The 15,865-nt window shown below is 43.6% G+C and overlaps 1 protein-coding gene across 1 annotated transcript; it reads left to right on the plus strand.

Annotated features, from left to right (window-relative positions):
* Positions 1 to 1,326: 1,326 nt before the first annotated feature.
* LOC106563587 (peroxiredoxin-4) lies at positions 1,327 to 15,267 on the plus strand. Its single transcript, XM_014129304.2, has 7 exons — positions 1,327 to 1,661; positions 12,315 to 12,432; positions 14,184 to 14,300; positions 14,398 to 14,520; positions 14,746 to 14,876; positions 15,003 to 15,037; positions 15,157 to 15,267. Exons 1-7 carry the CDS (start codon positions 1,448 to 1,450, stop codon positions 15,205 to 15,207), a joined length of 789 nt encoding a protein of 262 aa, XP_013984779.1. The 5' UTR covers positions 1,327 to 1,447; the 3' UTR covers positions 15,208 to 15,267.
* The last annotated feature ends 598 nt before the right edge of the window (positions 15,268 to 15,865 follow it).

Consider the following 15,865-nt stretch of genomic DNA (forward strand, 5'->3'; position numbering starts at 1 on the left):
ATTCTCACACGAATTCTCCCAGGATACCTCCCCCTTGACCCATCTTCCTCTACTTTCTTCACTGCCTCAACATCCGATAGACACCCTCTGCATTACTCTAACCTCAACCTGTCTCTCTCGCACCGGACATTTCTGATCCCCAGCCCCATGGGCACCTGTACAATTAACACATACTGATTTTTTCCCCCCAATAATACACATTCCTTTGTCTCATGCCCTTCTGCACACTTCTCACACCTGGAAACCTCCCTCCTACAAAATGCTGGGACATACCCATAAGTTTGACACCTGTAACAACGTAATGGAATCGTCACAAAAGCTTGTAGTGGATAACTGAAATATCCTAACATCACTTTGTCGGACAAAGACTCACCATCAAAACTCAAAAGAACAAACAATGACTCTTCTGTTTCACCAGTCACTACACCCCGTCTGTCGCACCAAACGATGAGGGTCACAAACACCGGGAATCTTCCCCTTCAGTTTGTCCACTTTCACATGTACCTTTACCCCAGTAATCGCTCTTTTCAACAGCGCAAAACAAGTCCCATCTCTTGTCCCCATTCGTGTGGCGCGGAACCCCTGCTCCCTCTGACCAGCAGAAACACAAACAATTATCACAAGACCACGTAGGCTTACCTTAACCGATACCACAGCACCCAACGTTTTCTCCCACCCTGAAACCATATATGGATCAGCCAAAAGGCAGCGGTCAACTTTCTTCAAAAATGTTACTCCTACCATCACAGACTTAAAAACAAATCTTTATCATGACCATCGGTGCAAGCCTCGGGAATTTCCAGGCACATACAAAAGAAAATGGTAAATAGTCATAAATAGAAATGATGTATAAACTGGTATATGATTATTTATTTTTTATACCTGGACCTTCAAGGAATAAAGTGGATAAATTAGTCTATTACAAGTAGTTTCTCTCTTTTTTCTTAACATTTTTATTACTACTTGTTCTTTTTTTACTTTTGTATTTGGCATTTGATTTTTGATTGATATTGTTATTCTACTGCATTGCTGAGGAGAGTTAACAAACAAGCGGTTCACACTACCATGTGCACGTGATCAATACACTTCGATTTGATTCTATACATCCTTCACATCCCTGTTTAAGATTAAGTAACACAATAGGAACTATATTGTGAGGACCCTTGAATGCAAAAATAAGAATGATCAAATAAACAAAATAGGAAATATTGCAATACTTTCATCACATTGTTTTCATATAGTTTGATATACACAAATCGATCATTATCAGACACTAATAACCATTTCTGTTGTCTTGAACAAGGAGGACGACCTCCTTTCAGGAGAAAGGGAAAGTACCTTGCGAAAAGGTTCTATCGATCGAGGCCATTAACTGCGCGTTCACGTGAAATAGCGCCCCTGCACTTTCCTAGAAGCTAGCTAGCTACGTGCTTAGCAAGACAGTGTAATGGACGTCATGCTTCATATGAAGATGTTAAAGGACATTTTAAGTGTGTTTTGCACAATTTGTTTTGTCACCAATTTTTCCACTGCAGCCCAAGACGGCTCTAATGGGAAAAAGGATCAAGAGTGTCACAACTACGCTGGAGGACACGTCTACCCTGGAGAGGCTTTCCGTGTGCCCGTCTCTGACCATTCCCTGCACCTCAGCAAGGCGAAAAGTGGGTATTGTCCCTTTCCCCCTGCACAGTTGTACTTAACAATCCCATTGACTCTAAAATGGTTTTAAATTAAGTTGTCTTTTTACTCAACATTTATATGCATATGGTACTTCTATTTTTAGCTACGGCGCTAGCTAGCTTGACTGCAGGCAACTTAATTAGCTAACGTTAGCTGACTTGATTTGCTAGACACAGTGCCAATTATCAGCAAATTGTCCAGTTTTCCCTTGCCAAGTTCACCACTGACGTTAGCATAACATTTGTATGCGCGTTATTGTAATATGCCAGCTTTTACTTGTCGATCAAAATTCACAAGTAGTAGTTAGTACATTTGGACACGTCATGCCAAAACTTTGCTCCAATTACTTGGTCGCGTACAGGAGTACCCGCGCAATAACAATTAACATTACTGCGCACCACACAATCCCAATGGATTCATCTCAGTCAGTCAGTTATGTTAAATAAGTGGGTTCCTCTTCGAATTTACGCCTTCATCAGGTAAATTCTCAGTAGATGGCCTCCATTATATCGCTTTCACATTTCCTGCGTTTTCCAAACAGAAAATGGCGAGGTGACAAGGAAGCCTATTTTTATTTCACCTTTATTTACCAGGTAGGCTAGTTGAGAACAAGTTCTCATTTACAACTGACTTCTGATACCAGACTTCTGAGATGCACCCAATCAGAATACACTATATATACACGAAAGTATAATATATTGTAATGAAACAGCAAGGAGCAGGTTTCGAACCCTCAAGCCCGAAGTCCGGCGCGCTATCGACTGTGCCACAAAAGCATGCTCATCCCAGACTCGATTTCCGCGCTTATAAACCCAGGGTCATTACACTACTCCCTCCTTTCAAAGAGCGCGTCCTCGCACTAGCTTGCGATTTACAGGAACGCGCTCACCGGCCAAGCACACGCACTGTCGTGGATGCAAGGTCCGATCCCACTTCTGACACCAATGTAATGAAACAGGGAGCAGGTCTCGAACCCTCGACCTTCAAGCCCGAAGTCCGGCGCGCTATTGACTGTGCCGCAAAAGCATGCTCAAGCGGCAGAGTCGATTTCCACGCTTATAAACCCAGGGTCATTACACTATATATAATCCAAGATAGCGTAGCAGTCAGACATCTTTGTCCTGTCGTGTCCCTTGTATATATCTTCGCATATCTTTTAAAAATATTTTCCTAAACCTCAACTTCTAAATACTCTCCTGCAACCCGCCTCACCCAATGTGGCGTGGATCTATTTACTTAGGATCAGGAATCCCTCAACTGAAGCTAGCCAGCTAACTACCTACCAGCTATCAGTCAGCAAACCATTGCTAGCAGTCATCAGCTAACCTTCAGCTCGGAAAGCTCTCGCCAGTTCGAACAACATGACTCAAACCAGAGCATAACGAACTCTGAACATTTTTATCTGGATCTTCGCAACTAGCTAACCGCAATCCCGGGTGACTACTCCTGGCTAGCGTTTCCATCCCGGAGCAAGCACCAATTAGCTTGAAGCTAGGAATCCTTGGGCAGATTATGTCGGTATTCCAGTCGTAGAGGATCGGCGGGGTTCCGTGCCCCGTACCGGCAGTAGAAGGGGTCCGGATATTGTAGCCCAGGAGTGGGCTTCGGTGGTAGCACAGGAGCCCCGCCGATCCTCTACGACTGGAATACCGACATAATCTGCCCAAGGATTCCAACAGGCCCCTAAGGCGCAACGTCCGCTGAAGGCCCATTCTGCTAACCGCGGCCTACTAGCTACCTAGAGCTACTTGGAACCCTACTAATTCCACGACTGGTTTATCGAAGTCACCGCACGAAGAGGCAAAAACAGATTTAATCCCAATCGCAACATCCCCCAAAGGCTAACTTGCTAGCACCGGTCTGCTAACTTGCTAGCACCGGTCTGCTAACTTGCTAGCACCGGTCTGCTAACTTGCTAGCACCGGTCTGCTAGCTTGCTAGCACCGGTCTGCTAGCTTGCTAGCACCGGACTGCTAGCTTGCCAGCACCGGACTGCTAGCTTGCCAGCCCCGGACTGCTAGCTTGCCAGCCCCGGACTGCTAGCTTGCCAGCCCCGGACTGCTAACTGCTAGCTTGCCAGCCCCGGTCTGCTAACTGTTAGCTTGTTAGCATCGGCCTGCTAACTGTCTGAATCGCCGTGTCCCCAGTCAGCCCAACCACTCACTGGACCCATATGTTCACTTGGATACGCATGCCTCTCTCTAATATCAATATGCCTCGTCCATTACTGTCCTGGTTAGTGATTACTGTCTTATTTCACTGAAGAGCCTCCAGCCCTGCTCAATATGACTTAACCAACCATGTTGTTCCACCTCCTACATATGCGATGACATCACCTACTTTAAACGTCTCTAGAGACTATCGCTCTCATCATTACTCAATGCCTAGGTTTACCTCCAATGTACTCACATCCTACCTTACCTTTTGTCTGTACATTATGCCTTGAATCTATGCTATCGTGCCCAGAAACCTGCTCCTTTTACTCTCTGTTCCGAACGTGCTCGACGGCCAGTTCGTATAGCCTTTAACCGTACCCTTATCCTACTTCTCCTCTGGTGATGTGGAGGTTAATCCAGGTCCTGCAGTACCTAGCTCCACTCCCACTCCCCAGGTGCTCTCAGTTGTTGACTTCTATAACTGTGAAAGTCTTGGTTTCATGCATGTTAACATTAGAAACCTACTCCTACGTTTGTTTTACTCACTGCTTTAGCACACAATGCCAACCCGGATGTCTTAACCTCTCTAGGGTAGGTGGCACCAAATCGTCCCACCTACGTAACATTCAGTGTAATCCCGTGGCGCGTTATTCAAAAATGCAAAAACTTCAATTTTTCAAACATATGACTATTTTACACCATTTTAAAGACAAGACTCGTTAATATAACCACACTGTCCGATTTCAAAAAGGCTTTACAACGAAAGCAAAACATTAGATTATGTCAGCAGAGTACCCAGCCAGAAATAATCAGACACCCATTTTTCAAGCTAGCATATAATGTCACATAAACCCAAACCACAGCTAAATGCAGCACTAACCTTTGATCTTCATCAGATGACAACCCTAGGACATTATGTTATACAATACATGCATGTTTTGTTCAATCAAGTTCATATTTATATCAAAAACCAGCTTTTTACATTAGCATGTGACTAGCATTCCCACCGAACACTGCTGGTGAATTTACTAAATTACTCACGATAAACGTTCACAAAAAGCATAACAATTATTTTAAGAATTATCGATACAGAACTCCTCTATGCACTCGATATGTCCGATTTTAAAATAGCTTTTCGGTGAAAGCACATTTTGCAATATTCTCAGTAGTTAGCCCGGCATCACAGGGCTAGCTATTTAGACACCCAGCAAATTTAGCATTCACCAAAGTCAGATTTACTATAAGAAAAATGTTATTACCTTTGCTGTCTTCGTCAGAATGCACTCCCAGGACTTCTACTTCAATAACAAATGCTGGTTTGGTTCAAAATAATCCATAGTTATATCCAAACAGCGGCGTTTTGTTCGTGCGTTCAAGACACTATCCGAAAGGGTAAATAAGGCTGACGAGCATGGCGCAATTCGTGACAAAAAAATTCTAAATATTCCATTACCGTACTTCGAAGCATGTCAACCGCTGTTTAAAATCAGTTTTTATGCCATTTTTCTCATAAAAAAGCGATAATATTCCGACCGGGAATCTGCGTTTAGGTAAACAGACGAAAGAAAATAAAGCATTCGGTCGACTCGGGCACGCGCCTAAGCCCATAGTACTCTGATCGGCCACTTGCCAAAAGCGATACTGTGTTTCAGCCAGAGGCTGCCTCGATATCGTTCAGCTTTTTCCCGGGCTCTGAGAGCCTATGGGAGCCGTAGGAAGTGTCACGTTAGAGCAAAGATCCTCAGTCTTCAATAAAAAGAGCCAAGATGAAACACAACTTCTCAGACAGGCCACTTCCTGCATGGAATCTTCTCAGGTTTTGGCCTGCCATTTGAGTTCTGTTATACTCACATACACCATTCAAACAGTTTTAGAAACTTTAGGGTGTTTTCTATCCAAAGCCAATAATTATATGCATATTCTAGTTACTGGGCAGGAGTAGTAACCAGATTAAATCGGGTACGTTTTTTATCCGGCCGTGTCAATACTGCCCCCTAGCCCTAACAGGTTAACCGTGTCTGAATTCTGGTTTAGGAAAATCACCAAAAACCCTGAAATCTCCATCGCTAACTATAACATTTTCCGCCAAGATAGAACTGCCAAAGGGGGCGGTGTTGCAATCTACTGCAAAGATGGCCTGCAGAGTTCTGTATTACTATCCAAGTCTGTACCCAAACAATTCGAGCTTCTACTTCTAAAAATTTTCCAGAAATAAGTCTCTCACTGTTGCTGCTAGCTATAGACCTCCCTCTGCCCCCAGCTGTGCCCTCGATACCATATGTGAATTGATTGCCCCCCATCTATCTTCTGAGCTCGTGCTACTAGGTGACCTAAACTGTGACATACTTAACACCCCGGCCATCCTACAATCTAAGCTTGATGCCCTCAATCTCACACAAATTATCAATGAACCTACCAGGTACAACCCCAAATCGGTAAACGCGGGCACCCTCATAGATGTCAACATAACTAACTCGCCCTCAAAATACACATCTGCTGTTTTCAATCAAGATCTCAGCGATCACTGCCTCATTGCCTGCATCTGTAATGGGTCTGCAACCAAACGACCACCCCTCAACACTGTTTAACGCTCCCTAAAACACTTCTGCGAGCAGGCCTTTCTAATCGACCTGGCCGGGATATCCTGGAATGACATTGACCTCATCCTGTCAGTAGATTATGCCTGGCTATTCTTTAAAAGTGCCTTCCTCACCATTTTAAATAAGCATGCCCCACTCAAAAAAATTTGAACTAGGAATAGATATAGTCCTTGGTTCACTCCAGACCTGTCTGCCCTTGACCAGCACAAAAACATCCTGTGGCGTTATGCATTAGCATCGAATAGCCCCCGTGATATGTAACTTTTCAGGGAAGTTAGGAATAAATATACACAGGCAGTTAGAAAAGCTAAGGCTAGCTTTTTCAAACAGAAATTTGCATCCTGTAGTACAAACTCCAAAACGTTCTGGGACACTGTAAAGTCCATGGAGAATAAGAGCACCTCCTCCCAGCTGTCCACTGCTCTGAGGCTAGGAAACACTGTTACCACTGATAAATTCACTATAATTGAGAATTTCAACAAGCATTTCTCTTCGGCTGGCCATGCTTTCCACCTGGCTACCCATACAAATCAGCTGGGCTAGACAATCTGGACCCTCTCTTTCTAAAATGATCTGCCTGTTCAACCTCTTTCGTATCGTCTGAGATTCCCAAAGATTGGAAAGCTGCCGCGGTCATCCCCCTCTTCAAAGGGGGTGACACACTAGACCCAAACTGCTACAGACCTATATCTATCCTACCCTGTCTTTCTAAGGTCTTCAAAAGCGAAGTTAACAAACATTTTACCGACCATTTCGAATCCCACCGTACCTTCTCCGCTATGCAATCTGGTTTTAGAGCTGGTCATGGGTGCACCTCAGCCACGCTCATGGTCCTAAACAACATCATAACCGCCATCGATAAGAGACAATACTGTGCAGCCGTATTCATCGACCTGGCCAAGGCTTTTGACTCTGTCAATCACCACATTCTTATTGGCAGACTCGACAGCCTTGGTTTCTCAAATGATTGCCTCGCCTGGTTTACCAACTACTTCTCAGAGTTCAGTGTGTAAAATCGGAGGGCCTGTTGTCCGGACCTCTGGCAGTCTCTATTGGTGTGCCACGGTTCAATTCTCGGGCCGACTCTCTTCTCTGTATACATCAATGATGTTGCTCTTCCTGCTGGTGATTCTCTGATCCACCTCTACACAGACGACACCATTCTGTATAGTTCTGGCCCTTCTTTGGACACTGTGTTAACTAACCTCCAGACGAACTTCAATGCCATACAACTCTCCGTCCGTGGCCTCCAACTGCTCTTAAACGCAAGTAAAACTAAATGCATGCTATTCAATCGATCACTGCCCGCACTTGCTCGCCTGTCCAGCATCACTACTCTGGACGTCTCTGACAAAGAATACGTAGACAACTACAAATACCTAGGTGTCTGGTTAGACTGTAAACTCTCCTTCCAGACTCACATTAAGCATCTCCAATCCTAAATTAAATCTAGAATCGGCTTCCTATATCGCAACAAAGCATCCCTCACTCAGGCTGCCAAACATACCCTCGTAAAACTGACCATCCTACCGATCCTCGACTTCGGTGATGTCATCTATAAAATAGCCTCCAACACTCTACTCAACAAACTGGATGCATTCTATCACAGTGCCATCCGTTTTGTCACCAAAGCCCCATATACTACCCACCATTGCGACCTATACGCTCTCGTTGGTTGGCCCTCGCTTCATACTCATCGCCAAACTCACTGGCTACAGGTTATCTACAAGTCTCTGCCAGGTAAAGGCCCGCCTTATCTCAGCTCACTGGTCACCGTAGCAGCACCCACTCGTAGCACGCGCTCCAGCAGGTATATCTCACTGGTCACCCCCAAAGCCAATTCCTCCTTTGGTCGTCTTTCCTTCCAGTTCTCTGCTGCCAATGACTGGAACGAACTACAAAAATCTCTGAAGCTGGAGACTCATTTCTCCCTCACTAGCTTTAAGCACCAGCTGTCAGAGCAGCTCACAGATCACTGCACCTGTACATAGCCCATCTACCTACCACTTCCCCTACTGTATTTATTTATTTATTTTGCTCCTTTGCACCCCATAATTTCCACTTTGCACACTCATCCACTGTCAAATCTACCATTCCAGTGTTTTAATTGCTATATTGTATTTACTTCGCCACCATGGCCTATTTATTGCCTTTACCTCCCTTATCTCACCTCATTTGCTCACATTGTATATAGACTTATTTTTCTACTATATTATTGACTGTATGTTTGTTTTACTCCATGTGTAACTCTGTGTTATGTGTCGAACTGCTTTGCCTTATCTTGGCCAGGTCGCCGTTGTAAATGAGAACTTGTTCTCAACTTGCCTACCTGGTTAAATAAAGGTGAAAAAAAAATAGATCTACCATTCCAGTGTTTAATTGCTATATTGTAATTACTTCGCCACCATGGCCTATTTATTGCCTTAACTTACCTCATTTCCACTCACTGTATATAGATTTTTTGTTTTCTTTTGTTCTACTGTATTATTGACTATGTTTTGTTTATTCCATGTAACTCTGTTGTATGTGTTTAATTGCTATGCTTTATCTTGGGCAGTTGCAAATGAGAACTTGTCAACTAGCCTACCTGGTGAAATAACAAATAAAAATGTGGACACCCTTCAAATTAGTTGATTCTGCTATAAGACAGGTGTGTAAAATAGACAACACAGCCATGCCATCTCCATAGACAAATATTAGCAGTAAAATGGCCTTACTGAAGAGTTTAGTGACTTTCAATGTGGCATTGTCATAGGATGCCACCTTTCCAACAATTCAAAGTCCAAACTGCCTCGAAGCAAGGTCAGTACAATAACTTTTTGTCTGGAGCTTCATGAAATGGGTTTCCATGGCCGAGCAGCCGCACACAAGCCTAACATGCTGACCAGACCGGACACGTCGCGTGCGCGAGCGTCTCAAAATATATTTAGAAATTCATGTTATTCAATTATTTCACCCACGCTGCTCGTGCGCGCCAACGAGCGTCTGTGATGCCAAGGACTAAAATAGAACTCCTTTCTATTTCTGACGCAGATCGCGCTGCAAGTCCTGCCTCTCCCATCTCCTCATTGGTTTATAGAAGCAGGTACCCACGTGCCATCTCCTCATTGGTTATACCCACGTGGGTGATTGAAAGATGAACTGTGTTGCCGGTCGGTGTAGTAATACTATGAAAGTGTAGATGCCAATCACCATATAAGTTCAAAGATGAAAAAGCCTGGAAGAAGGAGAGATGACTAACGATTCGGTTGACCGTTTTATGTGTGGATTAATTGTCGGAGTAGAGGACCTTGTTCATTTCAGGTAAAATAACTCAATGTTTATATCCCAGGACAAATTAGCTAGCAACAGCAAGCTAACTAAATAGGACAAATTAGCTAGGAAGTGCAAGCTAACTAGCTAAATTGCCATACATGTTTAATGCTTTTCGACCTGTCTCCAAATTAATGTCATTGGTTCAGAGTTTGTTTTGGTATTTTAACCTGTGTGTCATGATCGCGTTTGTTGTAGGGGGACAAAATAAATGTATGCACAATGGCGCACACGCAGCAGGTTTGGGTTCCGTGTAAGATCTTAATGCGCAAAATGCCAAGCGTTGCCTGGAGTGGTGTAAAGCTCGCCACCATTGGACTCTTGAGCAGAAAAAACACATTCTCTGGAGTAGTGAATCACGCTACATCATCTGGCAGTCCGACTGACGAATCTAGGTTTGACGGCTGCCAGGAGAACGTTACCTGCCCCAATGGATAGTGCCATCTGTAAAGTTTGCTGGAGGAGGATTAATGGTCTGGGGCTGTTTTTCATGGTTCGGGCTAGGCCTTAGTTCCAGTGAAGGGAAATCTTAACGCTACAACATACAATGAATGACATTCTAGACGATTCTATGCTTCCAACTTTGTGGCAACAGTTTAGGAAGGCCCTTTCCTGATTCAGCATGACAATATCCCCGTGCAAAAAGTGAGGTCCATACAGTAGATGATAACCCTACTGCTTGCTTACAGCAGCACTGGGGGTCTGACTGGCTTCCTGTTTTGATTAAAACATTGCAGAGCCAGCGTGAGATATGGCTTGGAAAACGTACCTTAATCCAGGGATAAGAAATGTTATACTCTGAATAGGACCATAATCCCAACTGCTACACGAAAAGATAGAACAACTGCTACTTTTTCCAGAACTGCCCTTTTCGAGCTCATGCTAGGTAGCATAAGCCACACCAGCCATTTTGGAATGGCAGTGTCAGCTTTCTTCGAACTTTAATTGCGGTTGGCATCCAATAAATGTTGCATTACCGCCACCAACTAGACTGGTGTATAACTCCCTTATACTTTGCTTGAAAAAAGGAAAATCAACAAATACCCAACCATCTAACCCTACACTCATTAAAAACACGCCACCCTACTCCACTCTAAAGCTATCTAGTCCTATCTCAGGCCAACAGACTGAAAGGACGAGACTCCACCACTCGACACAGCCTGTAACTCTTGAAACGTCAAATCTCGTACACCAAAATACTTCTCGTTTGGTGCGACGCGCCTGCTCCCTCAGACCAGCAGTGTCAGCCAATCGGCTCCTTTGTTATTCAACATATGCCATTCCATAATGGCAGTTGTGGCTACTGCTACCTAGCATCAGGATGAAAAAAATCTTGCAGTTTTATCTTCGAGGTGTAACAGTTGGGATAACAGTACAACGCAGTTCTCGTCCCTGTATTGAGGTTTGTTTTCCGAGCCATATCTCACGCTGGCTCTGCGTTGTCTTAATATAAACAGGAAGCCTGTCTGACCCCAGTACAGCTATAATCAAGAGTAGGGTCGACATCTATTCTGGTTTATATGCACCCAATGATGTGACGCTCCCCATGGGATAGCCAAGTGTGCCACAAGCCTGCCCTGAGACATAGGCCTACCTGCACACTGCTCACCAACAATGAACTAATACTATTAGTTGTCGGCCACGCATACTATACTGAACGAACTAGAAATGCAACATGTAAAGTGTTGGTCGCATGTTTCATGAGCTGAAAGAAGATCCCAGAAATTTCTATATGCACAAAAAGCTTATTTTGTGCACATTTGTTTACATCCCTGTTAATGAGGATTTCTCCTTTGCCAAGATAATCCATCCACCTGACAGGTGTGGCATATCAAGAAGCTGATGAAACAGCATTATTACGCAGGTGCACCTTGTGCTTTGGACAATAAAAGGCCACTCTAAAATGCGCAGTTTTTCACACAACACCACAGATGTTTTGAGGGAGCGTGCAATGTGCATCCTGACTGCAGGAATGCCCACCAGAGCTGTTGCCAGAGAACTTAACGTTAATTTCTCTCCATAAGCCACCTCCAAAATTTTGTTTAAGAGAAATTGGCAGTTTGTCCAACTGGCCTCAACTGCAGTCCACGTGTAACCACAACAGCCCAGGACCTCCACATCTGGCTTCTTCACCTGCAGGATCATCTGAGACCAGCCACTTGGACAGCTGATAAAACTGAGGAGTATTTCTGTCTGAGGAAAAACTCATTCTGATTGGCTGGGCCTGGCTCCAAAGTGGGTCGGGCCTATGCCCTCCCGGCCCACCCATGGCTGCACCCCTGCCCAGTCATGTGGATTTCATAGATTAGGACCTAAAGAATGTATTTCAATTGACTGATTTCCTTATGAACTGTAACTCAGTAAAATTGTTGCATGTTGAGTTTTATATTTTGTTCAGTATAAATGCAGTAATCATGTGCACAGCAGGATTCGTACCCTTCCTGTTTCTTTTTCATTTTGGATCTGAAGACTTTTGATTTGTTTGTCCCTAAAAGGTGATCAGCAAATATCTTGCTTGCTCATGCTTTGAACCATTATCAAATTATAATTGTTCTTATTTTTGCAGTTTCAAAGCCTGCACCTTATTTTGAGGGATCAGCTGTCATCGATGGAGAGTTTAAGGAGCTAAAGCTGTCTGACTACAAAGGGAAATACCTAGTCTTCTTCTTCTACCCCCTGGACTTGTGAGTACTGTCTCTTACTGACCTTCATCCTAAAACAAATCTCTGTACTGTTGGTTGCAACTGTCAGAAAATGTGTTCGCAGGCTAGTAACTATGTTAGTGACTTTGTTACTCTGAAACAGTGGTCCACATTCCAGGCATCCCTAGTCGATCACCAAACTTTTCTGTTGAAAAGTCAACGATAAAGGCTGGCACTCCTTTTTTAATTTTTTTTTTATTGTGTTTGTTGCGCTGTTGGCGGTAGGTGCACTTGATTCAGAAGCCCTGCGCAGTGGGTAAGCAAAGTGTTCCCATTTTTTACTTTTTTTTTCTGTCTGAAAAGACTTAACTCTGCCTACCAGGCGGACCGGGAGATCTTTGGCCACTCAATTTAGCCAATCGGATAGTTCAAATCGCTGTGCCTACAGAGCTTCCATGCCCCCGGCCATGGCAAAGTTTGAGACTAGCCTACATAAGATGTAATAACTTTAAAAACCATGACCTCAGAGAGACTGTCAAAACAATAAAGCAAAGAGCTGCTGTTTTTGAGTAAGTTCATGTTTACATTTTTTTAAATTACTTTTTACCCCCTTTTCTCCCCAATTTAGTGATATCCAGTTGGTAGTTAGTCTTGTCCCAGTCCATATGGACTCAGGAGAGGCAAAGGTTGAGAGCCATGCGTCCTCCGAAACACGACCCCGCCAAGCCGCGGTGCTTCTTGACACACTGCTCGCTTAACCCGGAAGACAGCCGCACCAATGTGTTAGAGGAAATACCGTACAGCTGGCGACCGCAGTCAGCGTGGATGGGCCGGTACTGCCACAAGGAGTCGCTAGAGCGCGATGGGACAAGGACATCCCAGCAGGCCAAACCCTCCCCTAACCCTGACGGCACTGGGCCAATTGTGCACCGCCTCACAGGTCTCCCGGTCCATCGCTGGCTGCGACACAGCCCGGAATCTAACCCAGATCTGTAGTGACGCCTCTAGCACTGTGATGCAGTGCCTTAGACCACTGTGCCACTTGGGAGGCCATGTTTAAGTATTTGGTCAGCAGTGTCGACACTGTTTTGTAATAGTGTTGAATAAAAACATAAAACGCGTTTCTCTCTACTTCCACTCATGCTGCAACTGCAATGAATGAGTAGCCAAGTGTATCGATAGCCCTGCGTTTTTTTTATTATTATTAGCAGCTTGTCTATTTTACTATTGCGGAATATTTCAATTTCTCTAGTCATAGGAACAAAAGCGAGATCCGACTACGAAAACCCGTTTTGAACGGTCATCTAACTCGTCATGATTTGAAAAATAAGCAACAATCTGAACGGTAGGGCTCTGCTTTGTTTTTGACTGCAAAAGTTATCCTGACTGAGAAAAGGTTGGTGACCACTGCTCTAAAAGATCCAATAGAAATATAAATCATCTGGGGTGTATTAATTACCTCTTGCAATGGAAACCGTTTACTGGTTTAAGAACCAAACAGAGAGAACAAAACGGGGAGGAACCTTCCTGTAGTTGTCCAATAGAAACTTTTGCATCAGAATTGGGTGATGAATACATCTCAGCTTTTAATCGTGAGTCTGGCCTATTTGTCTTAGTATTTTATCATGAAATATACACTGTAGTAACTGTTTATACACTTTTCTGAGTTCTTACCATTACATTTTCTATATTATAGAATCATTGACTGAATGAAAATGCAGTATGCCATGTCTGAAGTAATAATGCTGTTGGCTATGTATTATTCTGATGACCCTCACACTGTGTACCTGCAGCACGTTTGTCTGCCCGACTGAGATTATTGCATTCAGTGATCGTGTGCACGAGTTCCATGCCATCAATGCTGAGGTTGTTGCCTGCTCTGTCGACTCACAATTCACCCATCTGGCATGGTAAGATTATAAGCATTACACCCCTCTTCAGAGGTGCTTGGACTTTTTCAGAGCACTTCAGCTTTTTTCCCTTGACCCTCTGGTTTTATGTTAACAGGATCAACACACCTAGGAAGCAGGGTGGACTTGGGCCAATGAAAGTCCCTCTGCTGTCTGACCTCACACACCAGATTTCCAAGGACTATGGTGTCTTCCTGGAGGACGCAGGACACGCACTCCGGTGCAATTACACTCACACACAGAGTAGAAACTACTACAAAAGATGATTCCTAGTATTGGTTTGATACAACTGCTATAGCCAGAACATTTTTCCTCATTAACCTCCTTTTATAAATCGGTTCAGTGAAAAACGGTACAACAAAATACCTGTTAACTGTTTTAAGTTCATGAAGTCTAAATTCATGCAGTTTGAAACTGAAGCAATCATTGTCATTCTCCCCCTCAGGGGCCTGTTCATCATCGATGACAAGGGAGTCCTGAGGCAGATTACCATGAATGACCTCCCAGTAGGGCGCTCTGTAGATGAGACCCTGCGGCTGGTCCAGGCCTTCCAGTACACTGACAAACATGGTGAAGGTATGGTTCAGTCTCATCACATAACACATTCTCAGATATTATAGCTAGACACTTAACTACCTGTGGTTGCTATGGATGGTCTTTGTTTACAATTTGTGTGAAATAAATACTTTTTTATTTTTGCAGTGTGCCCAGCAGGATGGAAGCCAGGCAGTGACACTGTGAGTTTCATACTGTGTGTGTGTGTGTGTTTCCAAGTAAGTGCAGGCATGAGAGAAATATTATTTCCATAGACATTACTTGATACTCATGTACTAATTCAGTGTATTACTCTCCATAGATTATCCCAGACCCATCGGGCAAACTCAAGTACTTTGACAAGCTGAACTGACCCTCCCTTGCTCTCTAAACACTTTGGTTGAAGCTCAGAATAAAAACAGAGTTTTGATAATCTGGTGTCTGATTTGTTTTAGCAATGTACAGGCATATTTGACATAAATTAAATCTCATCTAGTGATCTCTGAGTAAACTGGTTACCTTTTGAGATGAGAAACAGGCCAGGAACTACAACAACCAAATAATGCCTTTTGGAACTGAGTCACCCTCTCCTAATGGGAGACACTAGATGGCAATGTTGATGAAATTAGTGAAATAGATGTATTCAGTATTTATTCTAGGATTATTTTTTTTTTCAGCAGGGTTGGCAAAGTTAGTGTAGTGGCCGTGGCCATTTCCCCCCCCCCCCCCCTTTTTGTTTTTTAAGGCTCTCTTGGCCGCAGACACAATGTTGCTGTTAAAACTAATTTCTTGCAATTCTACACATTTTGCCATGGCTTAGGGTGTGTTCCTATTGGTGCCCCATGTCATGACATTTTGGGAATTTTAGATTCTTCCTGACTGTTTTTTATTTTGGTGATTGTTAGTTCTCAAAGATGAGAATTATTACATGACATACTTTATATACATACTTTATCTAGTTTTAGTCATATTTTTGGAGTCTAAATGAATATAGGGGAAACACTGTTCTTTATATAATATGTTGAGTGTGC

Source organism: Salmo salar, chromosome ssa11, assembly GCF_905237065.1.
Source record: "Salmo salar chromosome ssa11, Ssal_v3.1, whole genome shotgun sequence".
Lineage (NCBI taxonomy): Eukaryota > Metazoa > Chordata > Actinopteri > Salmoniformes > Salmonidae > Salmo > Salmo salar.